General features: G+C 43.1%; 1 protein-coding gene across 1 annotated transcript in view; it reads right to left on the bottom strand.

Moving 5' to 3' along the window:
* The window catches only part of GLB1 (galactosidase beta 1), a 101,874-nt gene that overhangs the window by 17,994 nt on the left and 64,918 nt on the right, over window positions 1-18,962 (bottom strand). The window contains exons 11-15 of the mRNA XM_065932930.1: window positions 12,455-12,529; window positions 10,170-10,259; window positions 7,191-7,304; window positions 4,241-4,372; window positions 2,122-2,376 (exon numbers count right to left, since the gene is read on the bottom strand). Coding sequence (XP_065789002.1) covers window positions 2,122-2,376; window positions 4,241-4,372; window positions 7,191-7,304; window positions 10,170-10,259; window positions 12,455-12,529 — 666 coding nt within the window. The remainder of the gene's footprint in view (window positions 1-2,121; window positions 2,377-4,240; window positions 4,373-7,190; window positions 7,305-10,169; window positions 10,260-12,454; window positions 12,530-18,962) is intronic.

Here is an 18,962-nt window from a genome sequence, read left to right on the forward strand (position 1 = left end):
TCTAGTTAGTTTTCTCCCAGTGTGGATGACTAGATAAATATATAAACAAAAAGTCGGCCTAGCACCGAGGGATATGAATGGATCCAGAGCAGGCAAAAACTGAGCCACTCTGGCAACAGTGGAAAAATATATTATCAGCGCTTTTTATGGGAAGATTTACAATTGAAAGGGGAAAATGGTAGAAGAAGTTTTCACATATTGAGGCATGGGGGTCATTCTGGCTTATACATGATTTAATTTGCACTTTAGGCTAACCAGGGCTTCCCTGGTGTCTCAGATGGTAAAGAATCCACCTGCAATGTGGGAGACCTGGGTTCGATCCCTGGGTGGGAGGATCCCTTGGGGAAGGAAATGGCAGCTCACTCCAGTATTCCAAATAGCGGCTTATGGCCTGTTAGATATACATTGTACATCTGCTTTAACCATTAAGAAGAAAATACATTCAGAGAATAATTCAAAGATGCATTTTGATTATTATCCTCATCCATAATATGTCTGCTAATTTTTAAGCATTTATCCAGGTGTTGTGACAAGACAATCAGACAGAGGTCATGTTTTCACGATACAAAATACTGATGCTAAACTTGAGACTTGAGATTATTTCCAACGCTGTGTCCATTCCCCAAATTAGGCAGGAGTGTACCCCATTTCAGCAAAAAGGAACCAGAGCAGTCAGCACCCCACTGCCTCAAAGAATTGGGGAATACTGGAAGAGAAATGGAACTAAAACCAAGTTCCTCTGCCAACTTTATTATTAACTTTATTCTCTATTCAAAACTTTTATTCCGTTTCTTGCTCTGTATCTATCTCTCCTTAATCTTGAAGAGTGTCAAAAAGGGGTGGATTGAAAGGGAACAAGACCCTATGGTCCCCAACCCCACACATCCTCTGCCTGCCTTTTGTCTGTAGAAAACTTTAACCAGTTTAATCAGAGAATTGGGAAAATACATAAGCAAAGGAAAACAATCAAACAGGACAAAATGATAATGGTTTAGCCAGTAAGCAAAGTTAAAGACCTTTAGTTTCTTCTCAATGGTTATAGGTAGTATTCTGAGCCATATTCTTGGAGCTGTGTTGTAGACACTGAAACTCCCACCAGATGGAAGAATTTAATTACATGAGGACCAGACTGCAGCCATGACATAAGGTGCCACAATTCTGAGAACTGGCCCCAGGGAAATGGGAACAAACCGACCCTGGAACTGAAGATTAACTGTACTTAAGACAATCAAGATGACACTGCTCAGACCACTGCATGACCAATTTCAAGATGACTGTCAGAGCTGACTGTGCTGTTTCTGCATGTAGCTCCTCCCTCCACCTATAAAAGCCCTTGCCCACTGATTGTCAGCGGTGGGGGAGTCAGCCCGTGGACAGGATTCTGCCCTCCCCCAGTGTTGTCAGCCTCTGAATTAAATAAAGCAAACTTGCCTTTCCACCACCCTGACCTCTTTATTAGCTTTAGGGTGGCGAGCAGCTGGACCCAGTCTCAGTAACAGAAACCACTAAAATATCTGTTGAATGAATAACTTGAGCAATGATAAGGTCTTCTAGGATGAAAATAGGACTTGAAGTAGAGAAGACAATGGTGAAAGAAGACATGTCTTCAAAGAATAAAGGAGAATGAAGCAGGCAGTAAAGTGGCCAGGGGGGAGCTTTTTGAGGATCCCACAGACAGGGGTGGATGCACCCCGGGGGTGGGAGCATCCTCATACAGAGGTGGGGTGGTCTGGAGAGTATAGAGTTAGGTGTGAACAAGAGAAAACAGGCTTCCCAGAGATCTGCCCCTTTGCCTGGGCCAGATTTTCTTCAGTATAAACAAGAAATGCTCTTCCTAGTCACTTTTCAAAGAAGGTATGATTTTCCTTAGGGGAAGGAGGAAGTTGCTAAAGAAAGTTGTCAATGAAAATGGGCTAGACGGTGTACCTTCAGGTTGACCACAGCATCTTTGAAGATCTGCTATGGCCCTGCTCCTGAGAAATGGATAAACTTCCACAGAAAACCCTCCACTCCCCTGAGTCTTATGCAGCACACCGTTAGCAGTCTTTTTGATGCTATATCAGACACAGAAAAGAAGACATCTGAGGCCTAAACGCAAATACTTTCCATGAAGACACATACCTTGGTCCATCCAGGAAACTGGATGAAGGTGTCCTGAGGCAAGTCTGAGATCCCGCTGGGAATAGTGAAGTTACCCACATAAAAGGTCGGGAGTGCGTAGGTAGGTGGGGTGTGTGCACGGGCTTTAATGTGGTAGCCGCTGTCACGGCCATCCCAGGTCCCCAGGTGACTGCGTACTGCATCCTCCATGTCCAGCGGGAAGATCTCCCAGTCGGTGAGGATTTCAGAATCAAGGGTCAGGTTAGAAACAAGACCCTGTAAAAGAGAAACAGAGTGATGAGCTGGGGGGTAAAGATGGGGGTGGAGAGAGGCTTCACGTGACTGTGTTCCAGCCCTGAATTCCTGGGAAAAGCATACTGGGATATGAAACACCAACAGCACATGAAACTCAAACTGTGTGTACATCAGAGTGACACAGATCTGGCTCAAGGCCAGAGCTTTAGACCCCAAATCCCCAGTCTTCAGTGTTTGGTTCAGAGACATGGCCAGAAGAGAAGAAATGATGGTTTTGAGGATGGGAGAGTGAATGGAGGTGGGGGGAGAATACAAAGGCACACTTGGCCCACTGTGAAAGGATAGAAGGGTCTGTGACAATGATGGGGAGCCTGAGACTCACATTCTGAAGTTGCTCTATTTGTCCAGTGGGGGCAAGGGCTTGGGGTGTCCATGGCACCAGACACTGCATGGAAGCCTTTGTCCATGGCTCATCTGGCTTCCTCTTCACAGCCTTTCATGAGGGGAACTTTTCGATCCCACATTTGTTCTCCGACACCTCTCAATACCATGCCTCAGTGGCCCAATCAGTAATTCAATAAGTGTTAACCACGCAGCTGTGTGCCAGGCTCTTTGCTGGGTCCTGGGGACCGGGACATTTCCCAAGAGTCCCTGTCACTCTGTGGGTCAGTGTGGCCTATGATAGCCAAGCAGGACGACCATTAATTAGTCTGACCACAAGGACGGTGGCAGGGACATTTCTTTTATACTGGAGACAAAAGTGGCCCCTGCACGACTGTTCTCTAAGAGTGTCACTGCTTTGCTTCGGAGAGGCCCCCAGGAGGGTCAGGAGATAGCCCCAGACACCTGTCCTGTCATGGGTGTTGCCGTCATTCCTGAGGTGCAGCCTTCCCTCCTCTAGCATGTGGGGAGCTACCCGAGAGGCAGCCTGTATCTCAACATCCTCGCCTTCCCCCAAAAGCACCGCATGGAGCACACACAGAGTATGAGCATAACAAACATTTACTGAACAGTGCTCTCAAAATGTACGTCAGAAAAACATATTTGGACAAGACGCCTAGGCACAGACTAACCAAGAGAGGTGAGAGCAGTGTGCAGAGGGAAAGGCTTTCTAAAATTCAAGAGTTTGTCCACACCCAGAAAGCAGCAGAACAAATGCTAAGTTGGCTTTGTTAGCAACGGAGTGCCTTTTGCAGGCTCGGTGGGTTTTTTAAGCAAAGGAAAAGCATGGTGCGGTGGCTTCCTCCTTCTGTTTCTTGCTAAAGGATGACTGAACTCAAATGCAAGGGTTCTGTTTGCAAAGCTCAACTTTCTCATATCTACAGAGGAAAACAGATCTTCAAAATAACCCAACTTCTAGGTTGCAAAACAAATCAGGTAAATTTACTCATCAAATTTGGCAAAGGAGGGGGTGGGCTTTTAAAAATTATTTCTATGTGGACTTCCCTGGTGGTACAGTGGATAAGAATCTGCCTGCCAGTGCCGGGGACACGGGATCAATCCCTGGTCCGGGAAGATTTGACATGCCTTGGAGCAACCAAGTCCATGAGCCACAACTTCTGGAGCCCCTGCACTCTAGAGCCCACAAGCTGCAACTACTGAAGCTCATAATTCTTAGAGCCTGTGGCTCCACCAACAAGAGAAGCCACCGCAACGAGAAGCCCATGCGCTGCAACAAGAGTGTTGTCCCAACTAGAGAAAGCCTGTGCGCAGCAGCCAAGGCCCAGCACAACCAAAACAGAAAATTACTTCTACATGAACAGGGCTGGAAGGAAAGAGTGTATGCAGGAGAGTCTTTATGTGGATTTACAGAAACTTCCCCAATGACTTAGGCACAGTTCTGTCACCCTTTGAGTCTTACTCCCAATAGGGAGGCTGGGCCTACCTTGAAATCGTTGATAGATGGGCCATAGTTCACACGCCCCATATTCTCCACCAGGAGGTCCAAGTTGGCTCCAGCTTTCCCTGTTATGTTCAGGGTGAGCACAGATTCTCGTTCAAGGACTCCTTGGGCGACCTGTGGGTTCAATACCAGATGAAAATTAACCAGGGTGGGAGGGTCAGCCAGAGGCAGGCTGCTCAGTCAATTCCACACTCATTTTCCTACCTTGAAGTGTCAGCAGACTTGGGACAGAAATGCTCTGATGGCTCCTTTGCCCAAGTCCTCAGCCAGATGCCCAGGCTCCTGCAACCACTGCGTTCTGCATAGGCAGATTGCCAGACTCAGCTCCCAGCAGGGAAGGGCTGAGGCTGATTTCCTTAGCTCTGGGATATTTTCCTGTATGTCTATTTTAATTTTTTTTACTTTGTATTTATTATTATTTTAAACGTTATTCATTTATTTTTAATTTTTGGCCATGCCTCACAGTACACAAGATCTTAGTTCCCCAGCCAGGGATCAAATCTGCACTCCTTGCAGTGGAATCACAGAGTATTAAACACTGAACTTCCAAGGAAGTCCCTTATTTTTTAAATTTAATTTTTATTTTATATTGGGGTATAGTTGATTTATAATGTGTTCATTACAGGTGTATAGCTAAGTGGTCCAGTTATATGTATACATATCAATATATGAATTCTTTTTCAGATTCCTTTCCCATATAGGTTATAATAGAGTATTGAGTAGGGTGTGCATCTATTTTTAATAGGGGATGGAGGCAGAAATTCCAGCGGAAGATTTCTAATACAGGAATGTCTTCATGTGCTCATAGCAAAAAAAAGGTAGTAATAAAAAATAGCTTTTAAACAGCATGGAGATGGGACAAAATAAGACAAACGAGATAAAATCAGAGAGTTAGGTGGAGTAGTTTTACTTCAAAATACCTGATATGATACATTAACCACAAAGATGAAATAATAGAATGAGGGGAAATAGCAGGTATTTTAGCAGCAACATATTCCTAACTTTTTAAAATGCAAGATTCTTTAAAAAAAAAAAAGACTGTAAATCACTAAAATAACCCTCAAATTGGAATTTTAGAAATCGTTGCCATCAGTATACATACTCATAGTGTTTTAGACATTTGCTGCCGCTCAAATTAAAACCACTCATGACAACAGAATGGAAATATTTTCATTTAAAATTGCCTCTCACCTGAAACTACCACAACATTGTTAACTGGCTAGACCCCAATACAAAGTAAAAAGTTTAAAATCTGAAAAGAAAAAAAAAAAAGAAAAAGTAGTTTGGGAGACATGGGAGATTGCTGTGGAGAAATAGAAGAAGCAGAGAACTAGTTCTGATACTTACTTGAGTAACCTTGGGTGAATCACTTCACTTCTCTGACCCTCAATTTCTTTCCTTTTGTGTTGTTTTTGAAGCATAGTCGATTTACAATGTTGTGTTAGCTTAAGGTGTCCAGCAAAGTGATTTCATTTTACATATTCTTTTCCATTATAGGTTATTATAAGATATTGAATATAGTTCCCTGTGCTATAGAGTAGGACCTTGTTTGCCTATTTCATCCATTAAAATCACTTCATTCTTTTTAAGAAAAATTTTAAAAAATTTATTTTCTCAATAGATTTTCTTGGTTAGGAAAAATCTTTCACGTGTTTGTTTCACATGATTGTTTCAGTGAGAGGAATGGAAATCCTATAACTTTATGTTTACTTTGTATGAAACCAAAGCGTTTGTATCTCTTAGCTCTAATTATCATGAACAGCCCTTCAGAATATAACTTCTCATGTAGGGTGAAGACCCTAAGTTAAATGACTCATCTGGTGTGTAGGAAACAGACCCTGCCATCCAGGAGCAAAGAAGACATGAATGACACGCAGTGTCAGTCAAAGGGGATGGCCCTGGCCTGGGGGGTGGCCAGGAAGTTAGGATGGATGAGGGGGTGCATACCTCGGGGAGGTGGGATGCTGGTGAGGCTACAGCAGCCAGCAAGGGGAACAGCTCAGGAGCATCGCGAGGAGGGTGGAGCCTGAGGGTGGGAAGCAGCAATGGCCCTGACTGTCATGTTACTGAGGTAGGAGATAGATGGGCCCTTGGGTTGGACATCTGGTGTTTGTCAAGTGGGGTCAAACCGAAGACACTCCGAGGACAAAGCTAGTGGCAGAAGCCGACCTCTGCCGAAGAGAAGAGATAAGGTGGCCACTCTTGAGGTCAGGGGGAACTTCCCTGCCAGTACTGTAAAGGCAGGCTCCTTGGGGGTCGCAACATGCCCCCCATGACAAGTGAGGACGTGCACCAGAGGCCTCTGCAGTGGGGTCCATTTGAGCAAAAAGTTAGCATGCATGTCGGGGAAGGCCCGAGGACAGGCCAAGTGTGAAAAATGAAACAATAATCTCTTTACTACACTCCTCATTCAGGACACCTGCTGTCCTCTCCAGGCGTGTATTTCTGCCTCGCTTCAGTCTTCTATTTGTGTGTGTTTGTTTATTTTTGTATTTTGGTCCTGCTGTGTGGCATGCAAGACAGTTCCTGGATCAGGGCTCAAACCCAGGCCCTGGCAGTGAAATGCTGACTCCTAACCACCAGGCAACCAGGGAACTTGGATAAACATGCCGTTTCTCTGTGTGCTGTCCCACTTGCTGTGCTATGTCCCTAAGAATAAATTTGCTACCTGTTTTTACAGTTTTTGCCCCCTTGAAACATTCTTGCTTTCAAACAGGGGAAAGAGCCAGGAGAACTTTGCCTGTAGCCCCTGGTGGCCTAGCGGCTAAGATTTCTGCTTTTCATCCAGGCTACCCAGGTCCAGTTCCTGCGCAAGGAATAAGATCTCTCCTCAGGACTGCTTACTGCTGTCTCTCTGAGATCATTACCAAGTGCAGCCCACAACTCTCCTCCCCCGTAGGGGCAGATACACAAGTTCAGAGAGAATTCTTACCCCATTCACAGAGACATAGGCCCGGTCATGGACGCCATTGGATGGTGAAGAGAGGGGTGTAGGGTTGCTGCAGTCTTCAGGGAGTGTTGTTCGGTACAGCACAAATCCAAAGTACTGGTTAGAGAAGGATGCAAAAAAAATACATCACTCTTGCAGTTCATCTTAGGAGAACTGGGTCACCCTCCATCTGCGTGAAAGCAATGTTTCTAAAACTATAAGAATGAAATGCTTCCCCAGCCTCGGCAAATATTCTGTCTGAAAGAAGAGAACTGGCTTCAGTTTTCAGATCACAGAATAACCATCACAGCAGCAAACTGCAAGGAAGCCTGGAGGCCTTTGTCAAACATCCCCTCCCCTCCCACAAGAAGGAACCAGACCCTGGAACATGTTAGGTGATGTGCCAGAATCACTTGGGGGGGGGTCCCGTCACAGATCAAAAGGTTACTGCTGCTGTTACCTCAAAAACCAAAGCCAAAGACAACAAAAACAAACGGTAAACAGCAACAGAGTGCTCCGTAAAACATTCTCCAGCTTCTTGAGCTAAATCTGCCCTAACATACAAAACAAGAGTCAATCAGAAACTATTTCAAGTGGAGGCGAAGGGGAAACAGGCGGCGAGAGACAGATGGAGGTGGGGGTGAAATGTGTCTCTAAATGTGCCTCAGAAAGTACTTTGAGATGCTGGGACCCCTGGTCGGAAAGGAAGCCCCCAAACTCTAGCCTGGGTGAATGGCTTCCTGGGTAGTCATTAGCTGGGAGAGCTGGATAAATCAAGTCATACAGGAGAATCCAAATGGAAACCCAGCAAAAAACAAAGTTTCCCACTCTTTAGCCCTGAATGCAAGAAAGTGCAGCCCAGCAAAGGGGAGAGGTGACATGCAGGAGCGGAAGGAAAACGCTAACCCATGTTCCTGTGTTGCAGGAAAGTGCTGAACTCAAGAAATGCCACTGTCATTACCCAAACCTTCAAGCACAAGGATGCCTCCCTTCCAGACCCCCAAATCTCCATCTCTTGTTTCTTTTTTTGTTTTGAATGGAGCAGAGTGGTGAGTCCTAGCTCAGAGACTAGGAGTTTCCAGGAGGGGAGCAGAAGGTGCGATGCTCCCTGCAATGGCAAAGTAGAGGACTTCAGGGATGGGGTGGATGGGGAAGGCAGCTGCAAGGGTACCAAAGCTGCACCCCATGCCCTGCAGCTGTGCCCGCCGAGAGGTTTGCTGGAAGTAAATCTACGGCCTGTCCCAGATCTGAAGCAGTCAGGGCCCAGGAGCCACGCCTCATCTGAGAGCACTGCCTTGGCCAAAGGTGAGACAGCAGAAAGGGTCTGAGAAAAAGCAAGGACACTAACCTGGGATCCACTTCCCAGGTTCCCACTGCTCTGAGTTGTGTCTTATCTGATGTGCTCCGACCCTACTCGGTGGAGAGGACAGGTAGATGGAGACATGGATGTACAACCAGTGTGTGTTAGAACCAGAGAAAGAACACTACAACGCTAATAAAAAAGTGAGGGGGAGCTTAATTAAGCATTTTTATTTATCACAAAGCAGTATTCCTGGAGTGAAATCACAAACATAACAATAGTAACTGGAAGCAAAATAAGCTAAATCTAGATCAAATGTGCTGTTATTAATCACCCTCCAGAAGGTGATCTCCTCAGACAGTCAGAGGGGAGCCCCTAGATAATTTTCCATTTCAAAACCCAGAGCTGAGATCTTAACTAAGTGATCAAACAGAACGCTGAACTAAAGGCACCAAGTGATCCTACGACAGTACCCCGAGAAGAACACACCACTGCTGTCGTGCGTGCACCAAAAATGTTTCACTGAATCTAACCAGTGAGGCGTGGGCTACAAAACTCAGAAACTGTCTGAACTCTTCAGACACGACCATGTCACTAGAGAGAGAGGGAAAACGGACTCAGGGACTGTCACAGATGAAAGCAGACTAAATGCATTGTGTGATCATGGACTGGCAACTGGACTGAAAAGAGAGAAGCTATAAAGGACATTACTGGAATAAACTGGGATACCTGATTGCAGAATGTATATTAGATAATAGGACTGTATCCATGCGAGATTTCTTTTTTTTAAAATTTTTTTATTTATTTATTTTTTATTAGTTGGAGGCTAATTACTTCACAACATTTCAGTGGGTTTTGTCATACATTGACATGAATCAGCCATCATGCGAGATTTCTTAAGGGTGATCATTATTTGTGATCATGTAGGATAATGTCCTTCTTTTTTCTTTTTTTGATAATGTCCTTCTTAAAAATAAATGCTTTAATATTAAGAGTGGAAGTGTCTCATGATGTTGACAACTACCTCAAATGCTTAAAAAAAAAAGCAGCTGACTCTGAACCATACACACGAGAAAGAACGCAAATGAAGCAGCTGTTAACACTTGATGGATCTAGATTAAAGCTCTATGGGTGTTGTACTATTCTTGCAAGTTTTCTAACATAAAAAGTTGGGGAAATTTTACAATAAAGATGGAGCTGTGCCTGGAGATTACACACACACACACACACACACACACACACACACAATCATGCACTCTGTTCTTTTTCTCTGCAAAGGCAGGAAAAAGAATCTCTAATAACCTAATTAATCTATCAGGAACACAGTCCCTATATCCTGGAACTAAGAACAAACAACTGCCTTTTTTTGAGTAATAAAATAGTGGTTTTACTCTGATACCTAATCAGATGAATTATATCAGACTTATACTCAATGTATAACCTGCAGAGGATTGTGCTAAAGCAGGTTAGTACCTGTCTGATAAGAAATGGGGGTGGGGAGAACAGGAAAGGTCAGCCACTGTGCAGCAGGCAGAGCTAGAGCCTGGAGATCCGAGGTGACTTCACGTGGGGTCTGATGTATCTGCTTACCATTTTGGTCCCTGTGTTCAGAACAGGCAGTGTAGAAAGCACATATTTTTGAGGGTAGAAAAAAGGTTAAAGTATTACCTCTGAAGCCCTACCTGTTTCACATCGATGAATGTCAAGGGATAAACACTTTTTATGGGTCCAGAGGGACACAGGATATTGAGAGCATCCTCCACTGTCTTTAACTGAAAAGAAACAAAAACAGCATTCACTCACTGTCACCCCTCACTTAATCACAGTAGAAATAATGTCATCATCAGAGACAGCAGATTTGACCAAACCCCTAAATAAAATGGTTTGAATTCCACCCAGGGCTGTCCCACAGTCACCTTCAATCAGTTCTATCCAGTCCCTAACTCTGGATGAAAAATAACAGGTGACATTGTAAAAAGAGTTTCAAACATACCTATTCACAATCACAACCTCCTGTATAGAAAAGGCCCGTAAAAATGCATGAAAACCAAGACTCTGTAAAGCCTTCCCGCCACCTCCAAGTGAAGTAGCCCCAACTGTGCCCTCCTCTGAGCTTGTCAGCAGCACATTGCCCACGCCTGTATCACCTCCCACTTGTTTACCCCACTGCACCCCTGTGGACAGTCAGCTTCTTAAGAGCAAGCTACGTGCTCACCGCCAATGTCCAGCAAATAGTAGACACCCAATTAACACTTTTTATATTCAGCCTAAATGACTGTGTTTTCTTGTAGCCCATGATGTTTACTCTGATGCACAGAACAACCCTGGGTGCCTCACCAAACTCTCGGAGAGACCTCCCTGTACCCACACACCTCACTGAGTCCTCACAAAACCAGGCAAGGAAGGCAGTACTGTCCTTTGTTAGGGAGGAGGGACTGGGGACTCAGAGGAGTCCACAGGAGTCACGGCCCAGACGGAATTTGCACTTAGGTTTGGCTTCAAACCCAGGGCTCTCCCCAACATGAAACTGGTTAGGAATTTTATAAACGCTTTTTAGGGCTACCTCACCAATAGGTAGCATGGAAGAAAAAAAAAAGCCCACTCGGACAACTCAAGGAGCTCATGGTGAAAACTGTTATCCTATATAACTATGATCTACATAAACATCACTCACTATTTTAAAAAATTATTCATTTATTTGGCTGCACTGGGTCTTAGTGCAGCATGTGGATCTAGTTCCCTGACCAGGGATCAAACCTTGGGCCCCCCCACATTGGAAGCATAGAGTCTTAGACACTGGACCACAAGAGAACTCCCAAACTTTACAGGTTTATGTCAATTTGCTGTCTTCAATCCTATATATTTAGTTTCTGGTCTCACAATTCTCCTTCCTGGTAAACAGAATGTGCTTTGGTACTAAGGTGGCTTTGTTTTAGCAATATTGTTTAAAACATTTGCAGTTATTTTCTGTTGCATAAAAATAAACTTTTCACAGCTTAAAAAGACACAAACCAAACTCTTCCTTAAGTAGCAGTAGCAATGAACCAGTAGAAGGTACTCCCTTTACAAATGTGATTAAAGACTGATTAATCTAAAGCAAGATTCCTATCAGGCAGAGAAACCACATTCTTTGTAGAATGTAACACACATATCTGACACTAGGTGGAAAATGTTACAAGAGCTCAACCAAACATCAAAGGGCTTCACGAGTGGAAACATTATACAATCATGTTTGGCATTTTGCTTAAAGATAAAAACTTATGATGCTATTTTAGCATATCAAGATTCTTAAGAAACGTGTAACTTTTTTTTTCTTGTTAGTTAACCCAGGTAGGAGTTAGGGATTATCAGAGGGGAAAACCTGAAGATGGTCAAAACAAATTGCCTTGGGCTTACGTCACTCCTGATTATCAAATGAAGCCTCTCCTCTTTTTCTCTTTCCCTAGAAGAAAAAGTTATTCGCTAATATTTATGAATCATTTCTAGCTTTCCCACTCGATGTCCCAATTACCATACAACCCACAAGCCATGAGGACATGATTTTTCTTTTTTTCCTGAAGACATGGTTTTGAGATGGAGGGGAGTGTATCATTTAGAGTTAATGTTTGTGGCTTTTGAGAACTCCTTTTAGAAAGGGAGAATTATAGAAATGAATGTCACTAGCCATAACAATAAGGTTGCCCGTTATTCCCGCAAGGGTTCCTAACACTGGTTTTGACACCGATGATGGAAACAAAATGATCTACGAATGCTCGCTCACGCCTGATGCACTCACCCTGTCAACATCACACACGGCATTTCACTGCCTGTGTCCCCGTTTTCCCAGAAACATCACCCACCCCATCAGTCTCACAGAAAACAAGTTCACAAAAAAATAAGGAACTGATTGCCAGGCCTAACACTTTGACTCATGACTGCTGAATTCCACTTCCTTACTCTCAATGTTTCTGTCAGTTTTTTTTCTTACCTTTTTCAGAGCAACTTTTCCATATGCAAACTTTGGTGTGGATGGGGGGATAGGACCTTCCGGTATTTTTGCAAACTATAAACCACAGTGGAAAAAAGAAAAGAAAAACGGCTGTTAAAGTCTCAGAAACACATCTCTACAATTCATGTTTCAAAAGAATGATCAAAGGTTCAAACAGTGCCAGTGATTTTTGGAAAGGCAAAGGAACCAAAAACTCCCTCCAAAACAGAATTCTAAGCATGCGTCTGTGTATGTCTGTGCTTTAAGCTCCAGGAATCATTCAAAGAATTATAAAACAAGACACCTGAAAACAGAAAGTGGAAACAAGTAGACTAACATGACATTGTAAATCAACTATCAGTTCAGTTCATTCGCTCAGTGGTGTCCAACTCTTTGTGACCCCATGGACTGCAGCATGCCACGCCTCCATGTCCATCACCAACTCCTAGAGCTTACTCAAACTCATGTCCATTGACTCGGTGATGCCATTCAACCATCTCATCCTTTGTTGTCCCCTTCTCCTCCCGCCTTCAATCTTTCTCAGCATCGGGGTCTTTTCCAATGAGTCAGCTCTTCGCATCAGGTGGCCAAAGTATTGGAGTTTCAGCTTCAGCGTCAGTCCTTCCAATGAATATTCAGGACTGATTTCCTTTAGGATGGACTGGTTGGATCTCCTTGCAGTCCAAGGGATTCTCAAGAGTCTTCAACACCACAGTTCAAAAGCATCAATTCCTCGGCTCTCAGCTTTCTTTATGGTCCAATTCTCACATCCATCTATGACTACTGGAAAAACCATAGCTTTAACTAGATAGATCTTTGTTGGCAAAGTAATATCTCTGCCTTTTAATATGCTAAGTTGGTCATAACTTTTCTTCCAAGGAGCAAGCGTCTTAATTTCATGGCTGCAGTCACCATCTGCAGTGATTTTGCAACCCCCCAAAATAAAGTCTGTCACTCTTTTCATTGCTTCCCCATCTATTTGCCATGAAGTGATGGGACCAGATGCCATGATCTTAGTTTTCTGAATGTTGAGTTTTAAGCCAACACTTTCACTCTCCTCTTTCACTTTCATCAAGAGGCTCTTTAGTTCTTTGATTTCTCCATAAGGGTGGTGTCACATCCTGGAATGCGAAGTTAAGTGGGCCTTAGGAAGCATCACTACAAACAAAGCTAGTGGAGGTGATGGGATTCCAGTTGAGCTGGAATTCCTAAAAGATGATGCTGTGAAAGTGCTGCACTCAATATGCCAATGAATTTGGAAAACTCAGCAGGGGCCAAAGGACAGGAAAAGGTCAGTTTTCATTCCAATTCCAAAGAAAGGCAATGCCAAAGAATGCTCAAACTACTGCACAATTGCACTTGTCTCACACACTAGCAAAGTAATGCTCAAAATTCTCCAAGCCAGGCTTCAACAGTACGTGAACTGTGAACTTGCAGATGTTCAAGCTGGATTTAGAAAAGGCAAAGGAACCAGAGCTCAAATTGCTAACATCCACTGGAACATCAAAAAAGCAAGTGAGTTCCAGAAAAACAACTACTTCTGCTTTATTGACTATGCCAAAGCCTTTGACTGTGTGGATCACAACAAACTGGAAAATTCTTCAAGAGATGGGAATACCAGACCACCTGGCCTGAGAAATCTGTATGCAGGTCAGGAAGCAACAGTTAGAACTGGACATAGAACAGACTGGTTCCAAATTGGGAAAGGAGTACGTCAAGGCTGTATATTGTCACCCTGCTTATTTAACTTATATGCAGAGTACATCATGAGAAACACAGGGCTGGATGAGGCAAAAGGTAGAATCAAGACTGCCAGGAGAAATAAACTATACACCAATGAAAAAATTTTTAAATGCTACCATTAAAAACAACAACAACGGGGGCTTCCCTCGTGGTCCAGTGGTAAGGAATCTGCCTGCCAATGCAGGAGACAATGGGCTTGATCCCTGTGGTCTGGGAGGGTCCCACATGTCGCAAAGCAAACAAGCCCATGCATCCCAACTATTTGAGCCAGTGCTCTAGAGCCCAGGAGCCACAACTACTGAACCCACGTGCTGCAACTACTGAGGGCCATGCTCCCGAGAACAAGTCTCCGTGAGAGAAGTCCACATACCACAACTACAGGATCGCCCCTGCTCTAGAGAAAAGCCCATGCAGCAAAGAGGATCCAGCAGAGCCAAAAATAGATAAGATTATTTTTAAAAACAATGACAAAAACTGAGACCTGAATTAGGAATAGGGTGAAACAAAAAAGCAAAAGCAAGTAGAGAGGATGAAAGTCACAACAGAAGACTGGGGTGGGGAGGGGGAAAAAAAGGTACATGGCAAAACTGACTCTGAAGGGAGGGAGTCTACAGTAGGAAAAGATGCTGTTTGCAAATTAAATCTTATGAATAGATTAAAGTTTTGTGTCAATGTTAAATTTGCTGTGGTTATATAAGAGCATATTCTTGCCTATTCTTAAACAATATACACTGAAGTATGTAGGGGTCAACGGTCTTGATGTCTAAAACTCTCCAGAGGTTTAGAGAACATATGGGCTTGGCGAGGGGCAGATGGTGATACAAACGTAGTGAAATATTCACACGGGTGAATCTGGGTGTAGAATACACAAGTGTTTGTCCTACTATTCTTATTCTTGAAACATTTCTGTAAGTTTGGAATTATTTTTAAATAAAAACAAAACCTTATTAAATACATACACACATAATTTATATTAATGTCAGAAGATATGGGTGTAATTCCCAGGTCTTAAAAAAAGTCTATCTCCATCTGGAATCTCCAAGTATTAATAGGTTGTATTATGATCTGTCAGGGCTCTTAGTTCTTTCCTTCTTTCCCCGCCCACCCCCCACCCCCTGCTGCCTCTCAGCTTCCCTTTTTAAAAGTAATTTTAAAAAGCATAGTAAAAAGCAGTGGTTTCCTGAAATATTCTTTTAGTTCTGTTCTTCAGAGGAAACCATTTTAAAATCATTTCACTGTTTCGATTTTTGCTTCTTTTAGTCTCTAAATTTATCTGCTACTTCTTGTTTGAGCAACTTAAAGCATGATCATTTATTTCTTTAATACATGGGATTTAGCTCAGTTGTGCTCTTCAAATATCACCCTTTCTTGCCAAAGTGGTTATGTCACCATTTTTACTTTCTCTACTGGTTATCTTTGTAGCTTTAAATAATACCCTATACCTTTATTTCTTAGTTCTTACCGACTAGGACACTATCCGTTGTCTCCACACATTTAAAGATAAGGCTGTCTGCATCCTTCCCCTTAGCTCTCCTCTCCACTCCCATCTCCAAATCATCAGCTGTGCTTTTTACAATGTCAAGGTTAAAAGTCTATCCTATAGTCACAAGTCCTCCCTGCAAGTGTACGTTGACATTAAACTAAAAATTAATCACTTGTGCTCACATTATTACAGTTATATAAATATTGCTCTCTGCACAGCTAAATGGCAGATATGTATCAGGATGGCATATTCTCTCTCCTTGCAGACGTTATTTTTCTTTTCTCTTCCCTAGGGTTTCTAATTGCCTTTCTTTTTTCCTCTCTTCTGTTCGGTTAACATGGTGGTTAGATGGTTCCAAATTTCCAAAGACGGTATCAAGTTTCTTCCAACACTATTTTCTCTCCTAGAAAACTTCCTACTGGGACTCTCAGTCTTCTGCTCCAAGGGTTGAGAGTCCATGATTATTTTAGAAAAACTTTCGTATTTCCTTTATTTATGGCCCTGCTGCACCGCTGGTGGGATCCCCATTCCCTGACAGGGATCAAACTCATGCTCCCTGCATCGGGAGTGTGGAGTCTTAACTGCTTGACCATCAGGGAAGTCCCCAGGCTTTATCATTATTCTGGCTTTTCCCTCCTGTTTCTAGAATCTCGTGATTTCATTTCACTAGATCAATCTCAAGTAACTTCCTAAGAACTGGTATATGGGAGGGAAACTTCCTGAATCTTTGCATGTCTGAGTATGTCGTATTTAGTTAGCAATTTGAATAGGTATAGAATTCTATGTTGAAAATCATCTTCAGGACTTCCCTGGTGGTCCAGAGGCTAAGACTCCCAGTGCAGGGGCCCCAGGTTCAATCCCTGGCCAGGGAACCAGATCCCACATGCCTCAACTAAGAGTTTGCATGATGCAACTAAGACCCAATGCAGCCGAATAAATATTTTTTTAAAAAATCATCTTCTCTCAGAATGACCAGGGTGCTGTTTAGTGTCCTCTGTCCCCTGGTGTGGCTCATGCCAAGCACATTCCTGAAAAAGGAGACCAGCTTTTTCTCTCTAGAAGCTTGTAGGTTCTTTATTCCCAATATCCTAAATTTCTGTAAAGATGCATCTGGACACACATGGTTTTTACATTCATTGCACTAGGCAACTCAGATATTCTTTTCTATTTTGGATAAAGTTCTGTATTATTTCTTTGATGTTTTCTTTTGCTCCATTTCTTCCCTTCCTTTTAAGTAACCTGCACCTCCCAGATTATTCTTCTATGTGTCTCATCTTTTCTCTCCTGTTTCCATCTGTCTTCTCACTCTAATTTATAGGAAATTTTTAAAATTTCCAATAACTTTTTCTTGGTCTCCTTTATCAAAGTATTCTGTTTGTATTTTATCAATGCAATATCTTCTCAAATATCTCTGAAGGATATAAATTTGAGAAGGTTTGCTTTGTTTAAGATCTGTCCTCTTGGCTTTAGGGTTATTTTTTTGTTTATTTTATCTTGGTCTTTCTCCTCCTGGTTACAGTTTTTATAGGTTTGCACAAACATGTGGCCATCATCCTTAGTTGTCTATTCACATTTAATGGTAATGCAGATGAATGCACTAGCATTTGCACACTCAGCTTCTATGTGCCAGTCCTGTTATGTGTACAGGAGCCAGGCTTGTCCAGTGGGGAGCTTTGTTTTAGGATCACTTCGCAGGAAATCAGATATAATATGTGGGGTCTTTGCTCTGGGGCTATGCACTTTCTTTTTTTTTTAAATCCTCCAATTTTCTGGCTGGTAGAGAGATGCTTCCCTGATGGACAGTTTATTGGAAAGTGGGGTGAAGGAGTGACGGATCTGACGGGAAATACGTAGAGTTTCATCAGCCTTCCCACCCTGCCACCCCTGCTTTTTAAAAACCTTTTGGCCATGATACACGGCATGTGGGATCTTGGATCTTTGTTCCCTGACTAGGGATGGAACACCCACTCCCTGCATAAGGAGTGCAGAATCTTAACCACTGGACCACCCAGATCTTCCATTTTCAGCTTTCATTTCCATCCTTTTTCTTACTTGCATTTCCAAGACCCCAGCTCTTCTTGGTTCTTTAAAGTCAATATACTCCCTGTTCCCTGTTCCTATAAACCTCTTCCATGCTCACTGGGAACCTAGATTTCCTTATCTTACTTCTTCAGTCACCACTGCTCCATCTCTTTTTGTTTCCCAGAAATCGGCTGAAATCTCTCATTCATGGACAGCTCCCTTCTTATTGGCTTCATTTAGAAAAAATATATACATATACTTTTTTTTTTAATCATTAGTCACATTTTGGAAGGAAGAAGAGATAGATACTTAGACATGCAGCCATCTGGAAGTGGGAGTCCTTGGCATTTCTAATATTCTATGAGTCTATATTTCTGTGAAATTTAAAAGATCATGTTAAAATGAACTTTATGACTCACAGTAACACAAAGGAGGCCAGAGTTACTCCTGATCTTAGATCAAGATGCAAGGTCTCTCTTCCCAACTTTCCCTGAAGTCTAGATTACATTCTTTCTCTTTTGCCAGGAGACATACCCCATCCTCCCCCAACCCCCAACATTCTGGCCAATAACAGCAGTCAGCACAGGTCCTCAGAGGAGACCTTACCGCAGTCTGTAAATGGGGGAGATCCCCCATTTACTTGTACGTGGGAGGGGGCCACGACCCACCTAATTTCTAAAGTCAAGGTGTGGCCAGGACTGCAACCTCTCTACCACACTGGATGAAAAAGTCAACTGCACAGACACCTTTATTCAACCTACACTCAGCTAACTTTGATGTGCCAGTTCTGTCATCTTATTTACTCCTTACATAGGCCCTCAGAGCTGGTTATTATACTTCCTCTTTAGAGATGAGACCAAGGAACTTGCTCAAGATTTTGAAAAGGGGCAAGGGAGGGAGCTGGGACTTTGACTCCAAGTTTAGTGTTGTTCCTCTGGCTCTGTCTTTTTTGTTTTGGCTATTTTAATTAATTTATTTATTTGGCTGCGCTGGGTCTTAGTGGTGGCACACAAGAATATTTGTTGAGGCTTGCAGAACCTTTAGTTGCAGCACGTGGGATCCAGCTCCCTGGCCAGGGATCAAACCCAGGCTCCTTGCATTGGGAGCTCCGAGTCTTAGCCACTGGACCACCAAGTAAGTCCCATCTGCAGCTCCATCTTGCCTCCGTTTTTGCCAATTGCAATAATTTTACCAATTATTGCCAACAATAATACAGTAGAAAGTATCTTCCCCACCCCACAAAACCATCTCTCTCTTGTA

This window comes from Muntiacus reevesi, chromosome 4 (genome assembly GCF_963930625.1).
Source record: "Muntiacus reevesi chromosome 4, mMunRee1.1, whole genome shotgun sequence".
Taxonomy (NCBI): Eukaryota; Metazoa; Chordata; class Mammalia; order Artiodactyla; family Cervidae; genus Muntiacus; species Muntiacus reevesi.